At 39.0% G+C, this 22,736-nt stretch overlaps 1 protein-coding gene across 1 annotated transcript in view; it reads left to right on the top strand.

Annotated features, from left to right (window-relative positions):
- The first annotated feature begins 1,215 nt into the window (after positions 1-1,215).
- braf (B-Raf proto-oncogene, serine/threonine kinase) overlaps positions 1,216-22,736 on the top strand; it is a 31,865-nt gene continuing 10,344 nt past the window's right edge. Inside the window, exons 1-10 of the mRNA XM_062995837.1 lie at positions 1,216-1,407; positions 15,339-15,440; positions 17,115-17,378; positions 17,919-18,022; positions 19,428-19,530; positions 19,791-19,939; positions 20,183-20,299; positions 20,378-20,534; positions 20,636-20,675; positions 22,282-22,418. Coding sequence (XP_062851907.1) covers positions 1,216-1,407; positions 15,339-15,440; positions 17,115-17,378; positions 17,919-18,022; positions 19,428-19,530; positions 19,791-19,939; positions 20,183-20,299; positions 20,378-20,534; positions 20,636-20,675; positions 22,282-22,418 — 1,365 coding nt within the window. The remainder of the gene's footprint in view (positions 1,408-15,338; positions 15,441-17,114; positions 17,379-17,918; positions 18,023-19,427; positions 19,531-19,790; positions 19,940-20,182; positions 20,300-20,377; positions 20,535-20,635; positions 20,676-22,281; positions 22,419-22,736) is intronic.

The following is a 22,736-nucleotide window of genomic DNA, read 5'->3' as shown; positions in this document are numbered from 1 at the left end:
ATTTCATTCTGGATATCAAAAATTGAATTCCTGATATCAAGAAAAGTAGGATTAAAAGCTAAAATGGCTTGCCATACCGCTCTGTTCCGCTGTGTTTAATTGTCGTGCCGTCACGTGACTAAGCGACACTGAGAGAAAATACGTATAGCAGTAAGTGAAAGGCAGAGAGAGAAAGTGGATATTTTCCATCAGTACATTAAAAAAACTAAAATAAATGAAAAAAATTGTTTTAAAGTTTTAAAACATTTGTTCTTTAGTAATAATTTGTTGTACTGTACTTTGTTTTAAGCCAGAGAAGTGCAGTGAAAGGAATAAATGTAGTTTTATTATATTATTGTTTATGAACAAAAAAATTTCACTGAAAAAAGAATTGATGTTCTTTAATATTTTTGTGTACTTTATTTTACAATTGTTTGTTTGTTTATTAGGATTTTAATGTCATGTTTTACACTTATAAATTGATAACATTCATGACAGGAACGGTAGTTACACAAGGTTCATCAGTTCACAAGGTTATATCGAACACAGTCATGGACAATTTAGTATTTCCAATTCACCTCACTTACATGTCTTTGGACTGTGGGAGGAAACCGGAACACCCGCAGGAAACCCACGCGGACACGGAGAGCATGCAAACTCCACACAGAAAGAACCCAGACCACCCCACCTGGGAATCGAACCCAGGACCTTCTTGCTGTGAGGCGACAGTGCTACCCACTCAATTTTACAAAAAGCCAGAGAGTGCAGTGAGAGTCGGAATTATGTTTTCTTATTATATAATTGTTTCTGAACAAAACCCCCAGACTTCATTAAAGCTTATTACATTAATAAAATTACTTTTTATTCACTTAAAAACTGTAGTGAGTTTTCACATGCACATAATTAGTTAATTAATACAAAATCATTTAATCGTCAAAGCATATTGATGATACATTCAGCTCATAAATCCTGACACACTGCTCTTCCCTACATGAAAGTAAATAAGCTGCTTTATAAGTAAAAAGTATCGGTATCGGCGAAACTGGCTTTGTATATACTTGGTATCGGATCGATACCACATTGTGCAGTATTGCACACCACTAGTAAATGGTCCCAGTTTGCGGCAGTGATAGTTCGCTTTTCTTGACACTGTCTCCCCCTCCTGTCTCAGTCAGTACCTTTCCTCCTCTCTTTTATTTTTTTTTCCTCTTCCCACTCGGTGTCTCGTAGTTTAAAATGGCGGCGTTGAGCAGCGCCGAGTCCCCACCGGCCGTCTTTAACGGAGAGCCGATGGCGCACGACGCGGAACGGGAGAGATATCCGGACCAGGAGACGGGGCTCGTGGCTCTGAGCGCGAGCTTCAGCTCGGTTTGCACCACCTGCTCGTCCAGCAACGACCCAGAGCATCGGCACGACATTCCCGAGGAGGTAACAACATTACGCGGCTTACAGCGGGGGGGACGTGAGAGCTGCCTGGATGGAGGAGACGTTCAGGAAACACCGGCTCCAATATGGATCGCGGGGGATGCGTTGCAGAGGAGGGGGGTTTAGATAATAGATGATGCACTGACATGCATCATACACTATAAAACCCGAATTTGTACATTTGTGTTCATGGTGCAGATACGGATTTAAACCGGGTGCATTAGAGAGATAGAGGAGTCGTGGTGGTCTCTATGGTTGGTCCATTATTCTCCCGGAGCTGGTGTTTGTTACCGGGGCCTGGCCGGCTTTCTTCTCGCATTTTCATGCCATTTATTTTCCTTCAGCCCAATGCAGCTCTAGTTAGCTCGTTAGCATCGGTTAGCCTCTGAGCTACTAAGATTAACACAACACATGATCAGCGTTTATCAGCAAGAAAACCTGCGACAGTGGCAGCAGCTCCGTTTTATTCGGACCAGTTTTTAAATTGTTGTTATTTTGGAGAATAAAGCGTTCGTAATGTTTACAGTGAGATTTTGGGTTAATTCAGATGTTCTTCAGGTTTATTCAAATCTGAGGGCATCATGATTGTTGGCAACTAGCTGCCTGTCAGTACTGGCCTTCGGTTGGCATGGCATTTGTTGTGTGCACTAGCTGCATCATTACTGATGTACCCGTTTTGCCATGCATGTATTGGCATGACTCTGGCACTCAGGGAAATAATGCCAGCATTATGACACCGTTAAATAAATATTTTAATCCTACATTGTCTCAATACCCAACTTTATTACATGAATCATCTTTACCATAGAGAATCTGATAGACTTGATAGGAGACCTCCTTATTATGAACTCCCACAAAGAATGTATATAATAAAACCAAACCAAAAACCAATATTGAAATCAAGCAGAGCAATCAGAGGCCTTGCTGTGACCTTTAAAACAGTGTTGAATAGTGACCACTCACTTTTTTCAACAACCTCTAGTCTAGAAGTAACAAAAATATCGTCAAAAATATTGATCTATTTTGTTAGAAAATAAAGCAATAAGCCACGAGAGATCGTGCGTTACTGCGATTTTATCACGGGGAAGGAAACGTCTCGAGTGGTTTATTGCTTTTATAAAACGGCGGTCAACGTAAAATATAATAAAAATACAACAAGGTTCAATTTATAAATGTTTTTACTTACAAAAACACTTACAAAAATCATTCTTCCGCGAAATCAGGTAGTTCGTTAACAGTGTTGCTAGGCAACACGAGGGCGAACATAACATTCACTTTTTCTTTTCAGTGGCGTATTAATATGGAATGATGTGAGGTGGTCCTAGGTGTGCGTATATCGGGGATTTTACAACGGCTTCGAACGCGGCTCAGCCAATCAGATTTTAGGACCGGAACTATCCGTTTTATAAACATCTGTAATCACACAGCAGCAGGACTTGCAATAGGGTATTCAAGACCTGATCTGACCGGAAGAACTTTTTGTATGTATGCATATAAACCTGCGTATTATAATTAAATCTTCTTTATGCAGTATTGAGAGGGTTAAGAGTCTTGTTTAAGGGCCCAGCAATGGCTGCTTGTTGTGGGTACAGTACAGTATAATTTTCCTATTGTACTAGACAAGCAGAATTATGAGCAAAATAATAGCATCCACTATGCCTCTCCGAAAGTGTTTTGTGTCTGGATTTGTCTGATGTACTTTTAACTGTGACCGACAGCACTGTACTATTAACAAGCAACACAGTAGCCCTCATAATCTATTTATTCTGTTCTATTCTGGCCTCCAAGACAAGGATTAATGACTGAACTTTATGTTGACTTGTGTTTTGGCTTAGCCAGGGATGTGGGCGGCACGGTGGCTAAGTGGGTAGTGCTGTCTCCTCACAGCAAGAAGGTCCTGGGTTTGATCCCCAGGTGGGGCGGTCCGGGTAGGGCTGCAACTAACGATTATTTTAGTAGTCGACTAATCTGACGATTATTTTTCCGATTAGTCGACTAGTCAGCGATTATTTATGTCATACCCTTTATCTCTGCCTTAACATAAAACCCTGTTATGTTATTTAAGTTCCAATATCAAATTAAAATAATGACCCATGAATGAAACATGAATATTAAATTTAAGCTTGATAGTTTAATTAAATATATTTGAAACATTAATACACAATCACAATAAAAAAAATTCAATTAAATAAGAAAGCTTTGGACAGCATTAGAAACTGTTATGTTTCAGAAGTTATCACTCTGGAAATCAAAAACATATATAACGTGGTTGAGAAACATGTGAATGCTGTCTGTGAAGACCTCAGCCATTTGAGGGGTGCATAAACCTCTTCTCATCACATCCACACTCCATTGCTTAGTGCTATTAATAGAAAGCACAAAAGAGAAAGCTGTATTAATTATTACAAACTGAAGGCTATGTATCATAGTTTATTACAAATAGTTTACTGGCTATGGGGGGGGGGGGGGGATTAGCAGTAAATAAACGTAAAAAGAGCCTCACAGTAAAGATAAACCGTGTGTGTGTGTGTGTGTGTGTGTGTGTGTGTGTGTGTGTGTGTGTGTGTGTGTGTGTGTGTGTGTGTGTGTGTGTGTGTGTGTGTGTGTGTGTGTTTGTGTTTAGAAGAGACGCTTTGTTCACAGTATCGCTATAAGTGATTCATTGATTCATGAGTTGATTCGTTTTTATGTGAAGCGTAAGTTTCTCTTCTCGGTTATCTCTCCGTGTTTACTGTTATTAATTAAATGTCGTGGTTTTAAATAAACACCAACTACTACAGAACATTTTGTGTGACTCTCTTACATTAAAAAGCTTCGTTAAAAAGCTGAATTAAACTGCTATTACCACAGATCTGTAACCGAGTCAGACTCGTTCCGTCTAAGGAGCTAAAAGTTTTCTAAAAGTTCAGCAGATGATCCTGAACTAACGAATTTGGTAATGAATAAACTTTTGCCTCTGATTGGCTCTGTAACGTTTTCTGTTCTCATCTACATCACAAGTAAGAACCGCTTACGATTTACCAAAGTGAACCAGGAGTTTATATAACGTGCTGATAGAATCGACTCAGATGTGACCGGGTTGAATTATCTTTTTAAAGTAAATATTACAATCAGCAAAATTACATCGTATGTATGATGCACAACGTTAATTGTGTTATTTTAGGTTATGAAGAGCTTTCACGATGGTTTCTGTACGATGGTTGATGAATGGTGATGTGATGGTTGGTGCTTCGTAGCTCAAAGTCTGGATCAATCCACTGAGCTGTTAACTTAACATGATCTTTATATATCACACGATCGGATCGGCTACTTTTAGGAAATATCGATACCGATTCATAGCCGATCGATCGTCCCATCTCTAGACGTTATCGATTGCAGCCCTAGGTCCAGGTCCTTTCTGTGTGGAGTTTGCATGTTCTCCCCGTGTCTGCGCCGGTTTCCTCCCACAGTCTAAAGATATGCAAGTGAGGTGAATTGAAGATACTAAATTATCCACGACTGTGTTCGATATAACCTTGTGAACTAATGAACCTTGTGTAATGAGTAACTACCGTTCCTGTCAGGAATGTAACCAAAAGTGTAAAACATGACGTTAAAATCCTAATAAACAAACAAACAAACAAACAGCCAGGTATGTTTGTGATGCTGGCTGCCTTGTGTTTTAAATTGGGATAAGGTGGGATATAATTCTGAGTAGCATTATGACCAGTATAGTATCAGTTTTTGTACCATCCACCAATTGTATTCTCCTTGTCTAAGGCTTTGTTTTTGACCCCTTGAACCCTATCAATTTTTTTTGCTGGCAACCGCAAGGTTTATATTCTAGACTTATTAGGTGTTACTTCTGAATAAGTAACACCTCAGAGAATGCAGATGAACTGACTGTTTTCTTAGAAACAGCATTAACTAGAGTGAAAGTAGTTATATTCAGCAATACGTCTCTCTGTGTAAATACAATTCTAAATTAAAGGCAAAATAAATTGGAACTGGTGCCTTCAAGTTTGTTCTACAATTTTGACATGTAACTTTATGCATGTTTAATATAGTTAATCAATACATTACATTTATATTTTCAGCATTTAGCAGACGCTTTTATCCAAAGCGACTTACAGTATGCAGTCTAAGCAATTGAGGGTAAAGGGCCTTGCTCAAGGGCTCAACAGTGGTAACCTGGCAGTGGTGGGTTTTGAACCAGCAACCTTCTGATTACTAGTCCAGTACCTTAACCGCTAGGCTACAACTACCCATCACACTTTTATGCACAAAATAAATCACATCAGCATAGTTTAATCTACACATGTGCTGTGCAGGAACTAACCTAAACCACATATTTATTGTTCTTGGTTCTAGACACTACATACAATGCACTATGCTGGCTACTTATACAAATACTACAATACAAATAAGCTATTTAATGCATGGTTTACCACCTGTATGCATCTAGTTGCCCCATCCAAGTCCTGTTGGGTTCAGAGGGTGTAGGCAAAAAAAATCAGAACTTGTAGTAAGCTACTTTGTGCTCGTTCTGTTAGTGCTTTACTATAAAATCTTTATTTTTTTGACCAGTTGCTTATCTCTGGTTCATATCTGAAGCAATACATTTAGAGTTGCATTTCAGAATGCTAGACGAGTAGCTCACTAAGCAATATATTAACATTTGTTGTCCCTCTCCAGAGGTGTTTAATTTTTGTGTCTGGATTTGTCTGATCTACAGAGTGCATTGGAAACTAGTGACAAAGTAGTCCCTATAAGCTGCTTATTCTGATCTTTAACTGGATGACTGGACTTTATTTAGTCAGTGTGTTGTTACCTTAGGTTCTTATGTGTTAGCTCACATAGGCTGTTTACAGGATAATAGCTGGGCAGCATTGTTTTATTGAAAACCAGTGACAAAGTAGCGATCATCTAACTACAGATAGGGCTGGGTGAATGACTTCATGATGTAGCAGTAGTAGAAGTAACAAGTAACTGATTGCCCATTATATATATATATTTTTTTATAGAGAACCGCCTATTATATTTATTGCTTCTTATAAATCAGTGTGGAGAACAAACTTTTCACAGATAGAGGTGAAGATCAAACCCAGGTCCTCCACACCCACACTGTTGTACAGCATCCACTCCACCAGATGCACCATTGGTAGCAGTAGCAGCAGCGAGAAAAAAACCTCCATCAGACACAAGACAATTGTGTCTTTTGAACTCCCGGCCACGCTGGTAGCACTGCTGAGACTTAAACTTGTAAAATGCAGATATTTTTAATACCGCTGATGAAGTGAATGTGTCACAACACACAATGCATTAAACCAGTGTTTCCCAACCTTTTTGACCCGTGGCACATATTTCACATTAGAAAAATCACAAGGCACACCACCAAACAAAAATGTCACAAAAAGTATTGTTGTACTGCCCTCTAGTGGAAGAGAATGTAATTGTTCTGCCTGTCACTACACGCCGCTCGCTTAGAGTACCAAATTGGATAATCTTTCACGGCACACCTAATGATTTCTCACGGCACACTTATGTGCCGCGGCACAGTGGTTGGGAAACACTGCATTAAACCCTTCTCTGTATGCGGCTATGTAATTGCAGGCCTGTCAAAGTGCCCATACTAACTCTTGACCCAAATCAGCACCTACAATGGGCACACAGGTACCCGGAACTGGACATTGAAGCAACAGATGAAGGTTGACTTGTCTGACTAATACCGCTTTGTCCAAGATCATGACGACCAGGCGTGCATGCATCGTTTACTCGTAGAAGTGGTACCCATGTACCAGGATTCACTGTAGAATGATCCACCTCACAATGTACAGAGGTTAATGGACCTGCTGGTAAAGTTCTTGTTCCAAATATTACACAACTAACAAACAGTATCTGTGTATATTAAACCATGTTGCTTGCTGATAGGTTATGCTGAAAGCAAAATGATGACTAAGTAATTCAGCATGCTTTGGTTTTCTCCTACTGTCCAAATCATGCAGGAAGTGGATTGCCTGTGCATGTGTGTGTGAAAGGCTTTATCCACATACACATTCATCAGATTGCTGCTGTTTGTGGAGTTTACTTTCCCACATCACTGGGAAGCTTGTTTTGAATGTCATACTACATACTGAGCATTAGTTAGAATAGGATGAACTCTTATGCTGGTGTGCTCATTTATCATGTATTCAGTTCATGAAGGTGTTAATTGGGACACAGTAATAGATCTTTAAGCTACCAGCTTTTCTGGTTACAAGGGCTGAAAAGAACGTGCTGTTATAATTGGTAATAGATTTAGAAAAAAAATCAAATGTGTGTAGAATAATAGTTTTAGCACTGAATTGAGCTGTTGGGATTTTGAATTTGCCTTTTCTTCATGTCCATTACTGACATGGATGAATGTGGCTTGACATGATTACTTGTGCTGCCCCAAAAGGTAAACCTGATGAAGCTTAAAAGATGATGGAGCATCATTGTTAACATTTTTTTTATAAAATCAGTGGAGACAGTAAACACAGCCTGTGTGTGTTACCCTGTGCTGGACTCACGCCCTTGTGCAGTGTGTATTTCCCCTCCGTACCCAGTGTTTTCGGGCAGCGCTAGACCCAGTGCGACCCTGACCAGGATTAGGTGATTTGTTAAAATGAATGAATCAGCAATTCCAATTTGTTTTAACCATTAAACGACTGTATTAATGTTAGGGATGCATCAATACCATTTTTTCCCAACCGAGTACGAGTACAAGTACATGTATTTTAGTACTCGCCGATACCGATACCGATACCTATTTAGAATGATGCAATCTGGAGCATTATGGAATAGTGTAGTTTTTAGTGTAAAATAGTGCAGTGGAACAGTTGCTTGGGTTGCCATCACTAATTGTAAAAAAAATAAAAATAAACACCGCACAGCCATCATTGAGAAAGCTTCTGACAAGCTAACGTTAACGTTCATTAATAAACGCACGTAATTAACGCTGTGCACATCATACATGCGATGCGATTCTGCTGATTGAAATATTTACTTTAAAAGGATAATACAGTCCGATCCCATCTGAGCCGATTCTATCAGCACATACATTCGTGGTTCACCTCGGTAAATCGTAAACGACTCTGAGTCGGCTCTCGCTCTGTGGTAATAACCAGTATAATTAAGCCTGAGCTTTATAATGTAAGCGAGTCACACAAAATGTTCTGTAGTAGTTGGTGTTTATTTACAACCGCATCATTTATTATAACAGTAAACACGGAGAGATGACTGAGAAAAGAAGCTTAAAATGAGTCGACTCCTGAATCACTTGTATCGACACTGTGAACAGAGTATTGAACACAAACACGTCGGTCGCTGCTTTTGTAACCGGTTATCTTCGCTGTTAGCTCTATTTTGAAGGGTTTTTTTTTTTGCCAAACGGAACTAAATAACATTAAACGTGCGTGTGAGCGTGGTCAGTGAGAATAATTCAATCTGTCTCCCGTGGGTGAAAAATGAATTGCTTTAGTTTTAGAAGTAAAAAAATCTCGCAATGTCGCGCCCCCCCAGACAAGCACTGCCGCCCCACAGGTTGAAAACTCCTGCGTTAACGCAGCAACGTGCACTAGGCACAAGGTATCGGATGTTTAGTATCGGAGCCTCGTTTACGAGTACGAGTACGAGTTAATGAGCGCGGTATCGGGCTAATACCCGATACTAGTATCGGTACTCATGCATCTCTAATTAATGTTGATGGTTAATTAACAAGCAAATAGTGTCCCATTAAAATATATAAGGGTGTCTCATGTGGTTGCCTCTTCACATGTCCAAAGTAACGTGACTTGCAGGACTTAATGTGGTTCAGTAGCTCTGTTTCTGTTCTGGCCATCTTGTAAACTTACTCAGTGGTCAACCTCCTCCATCATCCTCTTTCAGAAGTTTTCTGATGCACTTGTTCTCAAAAGCCTGAATGCATTTTCTACCTCCTTTATATCCATATGTGGCTAACGGCCAGACCAAGGCTTTCATCAATCATAGGTTGGTGATTGTGATAATTGTATTTCCATATACTTGTCAATTTGACCACCATTGTCATGCCCGACTAGTAGAAATGAAGTAGTTTGGGATTTCTTTTTATATTTATTTACTGTTTATTTATCTACTTCTTGCCTTAGCTGATGGGGAATTGGTTTATCATGGTCATATTATTCATTTATTTAATCAGTCAAGCTGCTCCGACACGTGCACAGCAATCGACCGTCTTATCACCTACACCTGACGAGTGTATCGTGGCAAAGCACTGTGGACGGAGGATCACACCCTTCCACCGCACTCCTTCCCCTCTCCATGCAGGCGCTACCAACCAGCCAGCAGAGGGCATAATCGCACTAGTCTGAGAGAGAGTCCTCATCCGGCTAAGCCCCGCCCCTCATCTGAACAACCGGCCAATCGTTGTTCATGCAGCCGCTCAGCCTTCAGCCGGCAAGGCAGAGCTGAGTTTCGATACCATGTATCCGGAATCTCAGCTCTGGTGAAGAGCGTGTGTTTTACTGCTGTGCCACCTGAGCGGCCAGTCTGCTATTTCAAAAATAAAAAAAATTACAACTTTGCAAAAAAGATATGACTGTATTAGTGGCTGTTTTTCTTTTCATCCCTGTCAAATACCTCTCCATTCTGTAAATCTAGACCAGGAGTGCCCATACTTTCGTGGCTTGAGATCTACTATTTCAGTCTACAGGTCATCACGATTTACTTTTTAAGGTCGGCCTCATCATCAGCTTTGAAGCTTTTTAAATGTGTTTCAGTTCCTATAATGATATTCAGCTTTACAGGGCAAGTGACTGAAAAATCACACTGACCTCATTCTGATTATTTGCTCTATATGGTGTCGGTCAGGTTTATGTAGTCTGGACAGGAGCTGCTGTTAGTGATTCTCAAGCAGTTTTTCAAGTGTTCATCAGTAAGAATGGACCCATATTTAGACTTAATTATTTTCATGTGGGAAAAGGCTGATTCACACAAGTAAGTTGATCCAAAAAAGCTGTCAAATATGTGGCAGTCAAATATGTGGAAGTTCCAAAATTGATGCTGATTCTAATTCTTTTATGGTTACAGCATCTTTTTATGTAGAGTTGTAGAAATGTAGTTTTTACAGGATCCAGTGAAATTTTCTACATATATTAGTCATTTAAGCGTTTCATATGAATGTCCGGTTGTGGGGTTAAAACGTCTCCGTCAGCAAACTGGCTAAATGAGAACTTTCTAGATTAGCGGTGTTTTAGGCGGGCTGAGGCATAGCTGTGGTAACAAGCCGCAAATTAAAGAAACAGTGGCCACATTTCATGTCAGTCACGCTGACCTGTTTGAATGAGGTGCGATCTACCAGCGTGCACTGTGCAATCGACATATTGGGCACCCCTGACGTAGACTCTCTGTCAGAATGAATACTGCTAACCTGAAAGCACGGTTTGTTTATTCTACACCGTGAAAAAGATTCCGACGTTAAAACATTTCTTCATTTCTCCGCCCGTCTGACGCACCCTCCCGTCATGCCTCTGCACCCCCCAGAGGGGGGCGCGCCACACACTTTGAGAAACGCTGCTTTAAACCAAGCTATTCTTCATGTCTTTATAGAGCTTGCTTTGTGCACAGGGGCACAGTCATGCTGGACCAGGAAAGGGCCTTCCTTAAACTGTTGCTTTAACTGTCGTGCCTGATATACATTAATTCAGTAATTAGAAGGGGTGTCCCAATACTTTTGGGAAGTCGGTTATGCTAGAGTACTCCTCACAGCCCTGTTTTTAAGATGGGGACAAAACCAGACTGTTTGAAGTAGAAAACCCAGTAGAAAGTGCTCAGTGATAAAGAGGAAAGGCCAAACTACCTACATAGTGACCTGAGGTGAGGATTGAAAGCTGGTCTCTAGACCCATGGTGATGTGGAGCTTAATCTACCAGCTGTGCCACAGTGTCTGGTCCTATCATTGCCCTGTCTGGTTCAGGTCATATCTGCTGTTGCAGTAGTGCTGTTGTTGCTTCCCAGCATGTTAGACTCATGTGGCCTGCTGTCATGGGATGGGTTGCAAATGAGCTTCATTTTACTCTCAAATTGTACTCAGAAGTTACTTTTACTACGACTTGAAACGTTTCTTGCCTAATTAACAGAGCCAGTTTATCTAGAATTGGGATCAAGCACCAACATGCACAACTGTCAGAATGTTGGCTAAAACTGGCTTTTAATCAAAAGAAGCAATGTATGTGACTCCTAGCAGTTTTTCACACAGACAGGTGTGTTAGATCTGACCCCCGATGATGTGTTTCACTTGTGAAGTATTACAGTATTCCACAGTTTTTGCTCCAAGCTGTTTTTCTGACGCTTTTCTTATTTTGCTCATGCATCACATGACACTAAGCACATGTCATAATGCAAGAGCGTTTTGAGTGTGTTAGCTCTGATTGTAATCGGACACCCCTGATTTTGTTTTCTTAACTTTGGCTGTAATGCATGTTTATTTAAGAGACCTTCCAACTGGTTTGACTATAAACACTGTCAACAGCATCTGTATGGGAAGTTACAACAGCTGTATTATTATTTAGTTTTCCTATAGTGAAAAGTAACTTGAAAACCTGTTTCGGTTAGGGGCAGTAAACCCTTCTGTAAAAGTCTGTTTTAATATTTCGCTATTACTGTTCTGCTATTTGGAAGCCCATATTTTAAAAAGTAATAAAGTAAAATAGTTCAATAAACTATTCATTCAGACTAGGGATGTTAATGATATATCAATTTGCCAGAAATAGAAAAAAATAGTCCTGAGTTATTTAATGCTGGCAGTTTAAAAGATCATTAAAATCCCAACAGTTATTGTTAAAATTTCATTTAAAATCTGAAGTGTTGGTTAGAGAAACAACTAGTGTTGTACTATATGCTGACTCGGCAGATTTTTTTGCCCTCTCAGCATGCATTGGTGTACCAGTTCACCACAGCACATCTTACCCACAACACCAGGGTTATTCTGAAGGTTGCACCAAGTTGCTTTGTAAAAGAACAAACCCTGGTGTTCTGGTTAATGCACAAACTTTCATCCAGTATCTTAGTTTCTAATGTACCAGTTTAAAGCAACACTTTACCCACAACATCAGGGTTATGCTAAAGTTTTGCAGCCTGTTGCTTTGTTTTTAAACATAAGTTATTTTATTTAAAGAATGAAGTTACACACTTTACAACATGTTGCTAACAGTTCCAAATTGCATATCATACTCATAAAAAGTAACTACATGTTTGGTTCAGTTTAGCAGTTCACAATGACGTGTCTTTAACATTAATATAAAAATCAACCAATCACGTTCCTTTTCACAACACTGCCACAATGTAAGAAACTTCCAAATGAGAAGTTAGAAAAGCTCCTTGGTTTAGGTTAATGGTTTGGGACTCTACTGAACCAAAGTAAACGCCATTTACGTTTGATATTAGACTATGCTGGATACCTGGACATTGCAGAATATCAGGAAATGAAAAAGCTGACCAGTTGGCAAGAGGAAGAACACCTCAAACTTCCATCAAACCCCTTATAAATGATTACATTAATTTAAAAGCAAATGGCACCTTCAATGGAACACTAACAAACAATAAACTACATGAGATTCACCCCTACATCAGGATAAGACAAAAAATACATTATGGAAAACATACAGATCAAGTTATATACACTAGATGTAGAACAGGCCATTCTAGATTGACACACAAACACCTAATTCTAGGAGAAGTCCCCACACTTTGCAAAGACTATCACAAATCAATCACCATAAAATCTTGAACGAATGCCCAAAATACAAGAGCGAAAGACAAAGTCTACATATGCTCAATACATTAAAAGGAACTCTCACACAGAATAATGCAGATGTAATTATCAATTTCCTTAATAATATAAGACAATAGTACAATAATCAGGGCCCAGCCACAAATTCCCTTAAATTTCCTTCGGGATCAATAAAGTATCTGTCTGTCTGTCTGTCTGTCTGTCTGTCTGTCTGTCTGTCTGTCTGTCTGTCTGTCTGTCTGTCTGTCTGTCTGTCTGTCTGTCCAAATTCCCATACTATCTTATGGCCAGGTGTCCAAATACTTTTATATAGTGTATTTTCTGTCAATGAAGAGCTATTCATGTTTAGCAATACTTTTTGCAAGCATAACATAGCTTTTACCATGGCTTAAATGTTGAAAAAAAAAAAAACGTTTCTGTCCCTTGTACCTTGAAATTGCTCGTTTAATTGATTCCAGTTTATCAGTGTCATCCTTAAATGAGCTTTGATGTTTTGTCTTAGAATGGCAGTGCACACTCAAGGTCCGACAAATGACACTTTGGTAGCACACAGCACACACAGCTTTTTGTTAAATAAATCCATACAAATCTATCCACACTTGTTGAAATGAAAGAACGTCCACTTTAGAACGTCCAGCTTTCGTATTATACTAAGTTTGCACAACCTTGAGACTAACTCACGCCTGACACCTTGATTATCCTACTTAACTAGCGTAAATTACTCCACCCTAAATTAACTGCTCACTGTGAGGAATGATCCAACCAATAAGAAGCAGCCCTGAGTTTGAAATACATTTATTGTCTTTACTCTCACAAATCAGGTGCCAGGCAAACTTGCACCACATGCCAGCTGTGCCACGTGTGCCAAAGGTTGCCGAGCCATGGTCTGGTTGATTAAAAAGGTTAAAATGGTTGAGAGCCACTGCTACCACTGAATGTTTTATTACTGGGTACAAAATTAGATGTGCTGTCAACAAAGCTGATGATTTTTTGGTGGACTTGAGGATATTTAGTCATTGCATTGTATTTAGCATCATTGCTGAAGTGTTTTTGTTAAGCCATGGTTAACTAAGTGGTGTATACACGTTTTTATATGAGCAATTCAATTACAGCATCTCTGTAGTCTCTTGTGTCTGACTGAATGTGTCTTCCTTTGTGTGTGTTGCGCTGTCTCCACTGGAGAGCTGTAGTTGTCTTGTTAGGGCTTGAAATTCAGAGCTTAGCCCCCTCTTGGCTAAGGATCCTTAAGTTCTTGCAGCTTCAGACCAGTCACCAGAACTTTTCTGTTAGCTATTAGACCAAATATGGCATTTTGTTTGTAGGGCTAGTCAGTAAGCAGGCGCAATATTAGCACAATATTGTTCTTACATGTACAGCATGTATGTTTTTGGGCCTATGTTGCCTAAATTGCTGCATTATGTTACGTACTGTTGGGATGGTTGTTGAGATCTTTCTGTGCAGCTAGATGTTGTGCTACATTTACTTAACAACACCCAATAAACAAATCTCCATCTTAATTCAAATTTAAATTCAAATGTATTTATTTTAAGCTCAACGGGGCACTCATTCATCTTGGAAACGTGTGTCTAGTGAGTTTATTAATGTCTGATAGACTGGTTTCCCATCCAGGGTCTATTCTGGTTGTGCTAGACCTCTAGCTAGCTCAGTGGGTAGAGCTCTGGGCTATTAATTGAAAGGTTGTGGGTTTAAATCACGGCTTTGCTAAGCAAAAGCCCTTAAGCAAGACCCTTAACCCTTACAGCTCCCTGCACTCTGACCTTAGCTTCCAAACAAGCTGGTGTATGTGGGGGAAAATAATATTAGACCAAATGTAGTGATTCATGACATTTACATCACAAAGGCATTATATTTTGTTTATGTGAAGAATAAATCACTAGATTATGTCTTTATAATCTAAAAAAAAAAATACTTTTTCACTGTACTGTATTTAAAAACAATTAAACACTAAAGCAAGTGTAAATAAATCTGAGAAATCAGTATCTTAAAAAACAGAGCTAGGCTGGCTTGTTTACATTGCTCCTGCCAATTATGGCTGCTAATCGATTGCCCCCAGCTGCCTTTCACATTACCATAGTCTTTATTGCACACAAATGAAAACATGCCAGACACCATTGCTAAATTGGCTATATATTTCTTGTTTCTGCAGATATGGAATATCAAACAGATGATCAAGCTGACTCAAGAGCACATAGAGGCACTTCTGGAGAAGTTTGGAGGTGAACACAACCCACCATCCATTTACCTAGAGGTAAGTTGCCTAAATATAAACTAAAAGAAATACGTGCTGAGAGGGAAAACTTTTTTGGACAGGGCCTTGTGTATATAACCCAAGACTTAAAAGCAGGGCTTTAAGGATTGTTTAACCAGTCACGTAAACAACTTAATAAATACTAGTTTTATAAACATCAGCTCACTCTTATAATTAAGGCCATAATTAAACTATTGTTTCTAGGCTTGTTAAGGTGTGACAGTTACTGCATTCGTTGGTGATTTAACAGTTACCTTCAGTTACCTTCACTGTCATAGATGCATAATCAATGACTTTCACATGTCAGACCAACATACAGTTATTGTGAATTCTATAGTGACACGACAAAAACTACCAATAAGGTCAAACTAACCAATTGAATGATGTTCCACTGCTGGTTTATGATCTCTTCTGTCCAGCAGCGATTTTTCATCTTTTGTCACCCTAGTCGCTCATTGTCTTTGTTCACACCAGAAGCGTCATCATCGCCTGTGGCCGTTTGGTTGGCATGGTTTAAATGATGCCAAGCAAAAAAAAAAAAAAAAGGGAAAAAGCTAATTTAATGGCAGTACTGCAAACTTTATAATTGCTAGTATCTGTGTTTTACCACAAATCAGATTCCCGCTAAATAATATCTTAGGGTAAAATTGTTTGTCTACAAATTTCATCCCTGCGTAGTGCATCACTGTCTGTGCAGTCAACCTGACATGAATATTGCAATTGTTTCTCGCAATTGCTGGCATCTTTTGCAGAAGGTTGACATTAAAGTTTGACAACTTTGGGAATCGGCAGTTCTAATTGAAAATTAATGACAGTTGCTTTTTCATGTCACATCGCTGCCATTCTGAACGTAGGGTAAGAATTAATGTGTCAGTGGTGCATTGTAGTAATTTGTAGCTCAATTTGGCAAAGTACAACATTTAAAACTAGTTTTAAAAAATGTCCTTGGATAATTCCAGTGAAAATGTAATCTGTGTGTAAAATAAAAAGCATTGTACGACTCACTACACCTGGTTTCCAGTACAGGATCATTGGGCCAATAGTGGACTCAAGTTTTAGACTCCTACATGCTGGCTTTCCTTTTCACAGATATCAAACCTGATAATTACTTAATAAATTTGGAATAAACTTCATAAAATATGCCCAAATATACAATACAAACCAAGAACACAATTAGAAAGAGGAATTGATGAGGTAACATACACAAGATGCCGTATTAGACACACCTTTTAAACACACTTGCACCAAACCCCTTATGTGAACCCTGCCAAACACCTATGTCTATAATACACATTTTCATAGACTGCCTCAGGTTATTCCCGAGAACGTCAGAAACTGTCCATACTTAATACAATGAATAAAATCTTCAACCAAAGAAAGCGTTTTAAAACTTCTTTGTTTAGAAAAAATATTGATCTCACCAGCAGAACAGCATAATGTCTGCACAAAGACTTTAAAAGGGGCTTACTAATCTTTCATGCCATGAATGTAACCAGTGGCTTAACATGGCGTTAAACATCCAAATAAACAAACTTGATAAAGCCCCATTCAGGACTAGACTTGTAGGAATTAGGGATCTTAGATGTAGGAAATTGATCACACCACTGCTTCTTTTATAATAGTGCAGTTTAAGGTTTATTCAAGATTCATGCTGATCTGTTTTTCTCCTCCCAGGCTTATGAAGAGTACACCAGTAAGCTGGACTCTTTACAGCAGAGGGAGCAGCAGTTGTTAGAGGCTATTGGGAACGTCACAGAGTTCTGTTCCTCTCCCACTCCTGCCTCACTGGAGATGAGACTTGGGGCACCCCAGACCTCTGCGACTGCACCCAACACCCTTGCAGTGCTGCAGACACCCAACGACGTATCTCGCGGCAACCCACGCTCGCCACAGAAACCCATCGTCAGAGTCTTTCTGCCCAATAAACAAAGGACAGTGGTAAGTTTCAGCTAATGCTCATTCAGCTATGGATTCTGTCCTGTTGTCACCAAAAGCATTAGACTTTGTGCATGATTCATAAGCAAGAAACCAGACTTACGTTAATGGATTTTGATTTAGTTTTTTATGACTTGCTTTATATTGTAGTTTAACTGTTTTGTAAACAGCCTACCCATTGGGAGGTGCACTTGACAGTGCATTGTCAGTGTTGGTCCCACACCTAAATAAAAAGGGTTAGTCAGGAAGGATCTGTGTATAGTACCAGGAGGTTTTAGTCTATACTTACCCATACTGACAGATAAGATGAAGTCAAGTACAGAGCTTTTTCCTACCAGATGTTAGAGTGGTGGAAGTGCACAGTAAACAAGCAGATCTAGGTGACCCCTTTTTAAAAAGGGTCTCTTTAGCCAGACTATTTTGGGCTAGTTCAGAGACACTGAGGTACAAGGCTTGCTCTAGATAACAAGCCTAAAAGAAAATGCCTGTTTTTTAGCAAAAGTCAAAAGTCTCATTAATTATGTGGTCCTTGTGTGTTTTTAGGTCCCAGCACGTTGTGGGATGACGGTGAAGGATTCTTTAAAGAAGGCTCTAATGATGAGAGGGTTGATCCCAGAATGCTGTGCAGTGTACAGGATTCAGGATGGGTAACAACACAAAACATGACTACATATAGACCCAGTCTGGAGTTTGCATGTTCTCCCCGTGTCTGCGTGTGTTTCTTCTGGGAGCTTCGGTTTGCTCCCACAGTCCAAAGACATGTGAGTTAGGTGAATTGGAGATACAAAATTGTCCATGACTGTGTTTGACATTAAAAACTTGAACTGATTGATCTTGTGTAACCAGTAATTACCTGTCCTGTCATGAATGTAACCAAAACTAATATTTACATTTACATTTACGGCATTTAGCAGACACTTTTATCTAAAGCGACTTACAGTATACAGTTTGTAAGCAATTGAGGGTTAAGGGCCTTGCTCAAGGGCCCAACAGTGGCAACCTGGTAGTGGTGGGGTTTGAACCGGCAACCTTCTGCTTACTAGTCCAGTACCTTAACCACTAGGCTACAACTGCCCAACAATAAAACCTGATGTCAAAATCCTATTAAATAAATAAATAAATCAGTCAGAACATTTGTAAACAAAGGGTACTAAATAAAATTCATACCTTACCAAGGGTGTTTGTTGGTATCCTGGCTCATGGATCATGCAGCTGCTGTTTGGCCCTTAACCCTCTTGGCTCCAGGGGTGCTGTACAATATGGCTGACCCTGTGCTCTGACCCCAGCTTCCAAGCAAGCTGGGGTATGTAAAATAAATATCATTGTATTGTGAACATGTATATCTATATATAACAAAGACATTCAATCTTCTCTATATTATTATTATTATTATTATTATTAATTATCTGAAGCATCTGGTCAGTGTTTGGTTTTGTTCTAGTTCATTTAAAAAAAGTCAGTTGTTAATTCCATTAACTAATAAAATGTATACAATTATGTGAATATTAGAAATATTTTTAAAATAGTGTAACATTATACAGCTGTAAAGCCATCTGTAAACAAATTACAAATGAAGTTTTAAGGCTCACACATGGCTTATTACTACTGCTGGGGTGGGACGGTGGCCTTTCCAGGTGGAGTGGTCCGGGTCCTTTCTGTGTGGAGTTTGCATTTTCGCCCCATGTCTACGTGGGGAGATTATGCAGTTCTACCCACTCATGTACCGTTTTTTTCCCACAATCCAAAGACATGCAAGTGAGGGAAATGGAAATACAAAATTGTCAGATGAATCTTGTGTAACGAGTAGCTACCATGAATGTAGTCATGAATGTAACCAAAGTGTGTAAAACATGATGTTAAAATCCTAATAAATAAATATATACATTACTACTGCTACTGCTCATTATTAGACTTCTTTTATGTGTCACTAATCAGCACTTATTGTAGAGGTGAGATGTGACTACAAAGAGTGTACAATTTCAATTCCATTTTCTGTCTTCGAAATCTTGTTTAGAAAAGAAACTAACCATAACCTCCTTCTGCCATACTCAGAGAGAAGAAGCCTATTGGCTGGGATACAGACATTTCCTGGTTGACGGGAGAGGAGCTTCATGTGGAGGTTTTAGAGAATGTACCCCTGACGACTCATAATTTTGTGAGTGTTTACTGAATTAACCGTCAGAGTAGATATTAAATCTATGTGGATTAATCTATTTGAATTCACAGTCAAATATGCATTTTATTCCTGTCTACAAAAATGTGACTCAGCTAGAATGTTAGGGATGTGCTAATTCCACAATTTTCTTTTTCTGTGCTTACAGCTGGCACGTTCACACCCCTACAGTAGTCAGGGACTTGTCACTAGGTCTTTAATGTATTATTTGACCTAACCATTATTATTGCTGTTGTTGGCAGGTAAGGAAGACATTCTTTACACTGGCCTTCTGCGATTTCTGCCGAAAGCTGTTATTCCAGGGCTTCCGGTGCCAGACATGTGGCTACAAATTCCACCAGCGCTGCAGCACTGAGGTGCCGCTCATGTGTGTGAACTACGACCAGCTGGAGTGAGTGTCTATAGGAAACAGTGGGTCTGAGGCTTGCCATGCAGTAATAAAAGTTCACAAAGTTTATTCAAACAGGAGAAATATTTTACATGTGTATACTTTTAATCTGTTTTAATGTGCATACTGTTAGCTACTACTATTACAAACATTACTTTTATAAAATGGCACAAACATTTTGCTATAATAATAATATTCCTGCATTCTTTCATTAATCTTTCTTATTTTATTTCCCTTTTCCTGCAGTTTATTATTGACATCCAAGTTTTTTGTATACCAAAAGCCACAGGGGGATGTTTCTTCAGAGGGCACCACCCCAGTGGTAGAGTTGTGTCCGTCCATCCCACCGTCTGACTCCACGGGGTAAGGTCAGCCATGGGATACCATGTAGCCCCCGTAATCAGACCAATATGCTTATAATTTTGTTTGTATATCCTTCAGGTCTCTGTGCCACCCAACTGTGTCCCCATCCAAATCTATCCCCATCCCAAATTTCCGGCCAGGAGAGGAGGATCACCGTAATCAGTTTGGCCAGAGAGACCGCTCTTCCTCAGCTCCTAACGTACATATCAACTCAATCGAGCCAGTCAACATTGAGGTGAGCAAATGAACACACAAGCAAACAAGGAAGTGTATGTGTCAGTATACTGGCACTGTAAATTTCAAAACTTGTGTGCTAATATTCATTTCCTGTTTTAGGACTTGATTCGTGATCAAGGTTTACAGAGGTCAGATGGAGGTAAGAGTTTCTCAGACGCTCTACGCCCAATCATACTCACTAAACAGCTTTTCCTTATCTAACATCTTAGTGTCATCTCTGCCCAACAATCCAGCCATACCTTGTCTTATGTTTCTTTGCACAGTAAAGCTAATATATGTGAACACTTGCTCTCTTTTTCCCATGTTGGTGGTCTTTAACAACAGCTTTTTGCTATACAACTGCTACACTTTTAATACCCACCCCAGTACCACAAAATCAGCCCAGAGTGGCCTTTTATTTTTCGTTATTACCTCAAATAGTCTTTGTTAAGGTCTCAGAAAAATAATAATTCTGTCAGAGGTGTGACATGTTTTCACCACCAGGACATGCAATACATTGAAATCAGAGCAGTATCTGCATAAACATTTGTACCCTAATCTGTGCAATCTGTGCAAACAAAAGCAGCGAAAGCCAAAACAGCATTTTACTGAGCGTCATTACATCGAACCAAACCCAGGTGAAATACTTGATGTTATTTATTTTGTTATGCTGTACATTATTTAAACATTTTTATTACAATGATGCATCTTTGTAAACAAACAGAAATTTACTTTTACTTTAATTTTCTTTTATTGTAAAAATCCAAATTTCTTTTAAAATAAGTATATTTTTTATATCTTTGGTGTAACAGCTGGTGGGCCGCCACCCACGTGGATAAAATTTCACTGTATTTTGTTTTGATATTGATATTTGATAAAGGATTGCTGGAAGTAAATATATTATTGATTGGTGAGACAGCATTATCTGGAGATTGGGGCCTTTTGTTTGAACAATCCACTGCTTAAGAAAGTTGAAAACACATTTCTCTACTGCTTTCTAATAATGCTAACCTGGTCACGTAATGTATGAAGCCAGATAGGTCTCCCTGTAGCACCGCAGGTATGCTTGACTGCTAAGCTAACCCTTCCAATAATTATTTTTTTTACAATAAACATATAATACAATAAATACTTAAACAACCTTTTTGGTTTTTTAGTTGCTATACCTCAAAAGTGCAGATCTATAATTACAATACCATATAATGCAATTAACCATTGCAGATGTCAAAATGCTTATTTTATTTTAAAAAATTAAGCTGATGACATCCATTGATTTTTAGCAAATAGAGAACAGATGGATCTAAAGGATGGATTAATCTTTTCGTCTGTAAATATCATAGATAAGGAGCTTGTAATTTAATGTACCAGAATCAATAATATTATTTTTAATTAGCATTTAGTAAACTTTAGCTGAACTTGCCAACCATTATATTTATCATGTCTAAGTGGAGTGGAAAATCTAATCATAAATATGAATATTTTGTGCATAGTCTTCATTCTCTATAAATGTGCTAAACATTGATGTGCTAAAATAAACATTCCATTGTGATACCAGCTTGATTTTGGAACATATAGCTTTAATGTAAACAGCTGTTTTAGAGCGGTACTAGGCGAGCCTTTAAAAAAAAAAACCTAGACTTTAGTGTATGATCATCATGAAGTTCACATGTTCACTCATTTAGCCACTTGCTTTTATTATTTCTTGTTTTGTCATATTTGTATGAATCAAACCTGTTTTGTTTCTTTTTTTCATATTCATATTTAAGGCTCCACCACTGGACTCTCAGCCACACCCCCTGCCTCCCTGCCCGGTTCCCTGACCAATGTGAAGATGCCACAGAAGTCACCGTGCCAACAGCGGGAGCGCAAATCGTCGTCCTCGTCCGAGGACCGCAATAAAATGGTAAGCAGATACTGCTGTGATTGCACACTAAATCCTCCTCACTGCTGCACCACGATTAGTCTGATCTTGCCAGGCTACCAGACATCAGCTCTTAAGGTTATGTGGAGCAACTCCCCAGTGTCCTCTGCTTTTTAGCTCAAACACACTTTCTCATTTACCCTACTTACAGTAGTTAGTTCCAGTCTTGTTTGCATTCATACATTTTAATTATGTTCCAAATACTTTGAAATTTACTGAAGTGGCACATAAAGTAAATACACAGTAAATAGTGAAAATATTCTGTTAGAGATGATATTTGATATTGGACATTGTATTCTA

The sequence above is a fragment of the Trichomycterus rosablanca genome, chromosome 1, assembly GCF_030014385.1.
Source record: "Trichomycterus rosablanca isolate fTriRos1 chromosome 1, fTriRos1.hap1, whole genome shotgun sequence".
NCBI lineage: Eukaryota > Metazoa > Chordata > Actinopteri > Siluriformes > Trichomycteridae > Trichomycterus > Trichomycterus rosablanca.
Note: the sequence above shows the minus strand (reverse complement) of the source record. Positions and strands in the feature narration are given on the sequence as shown.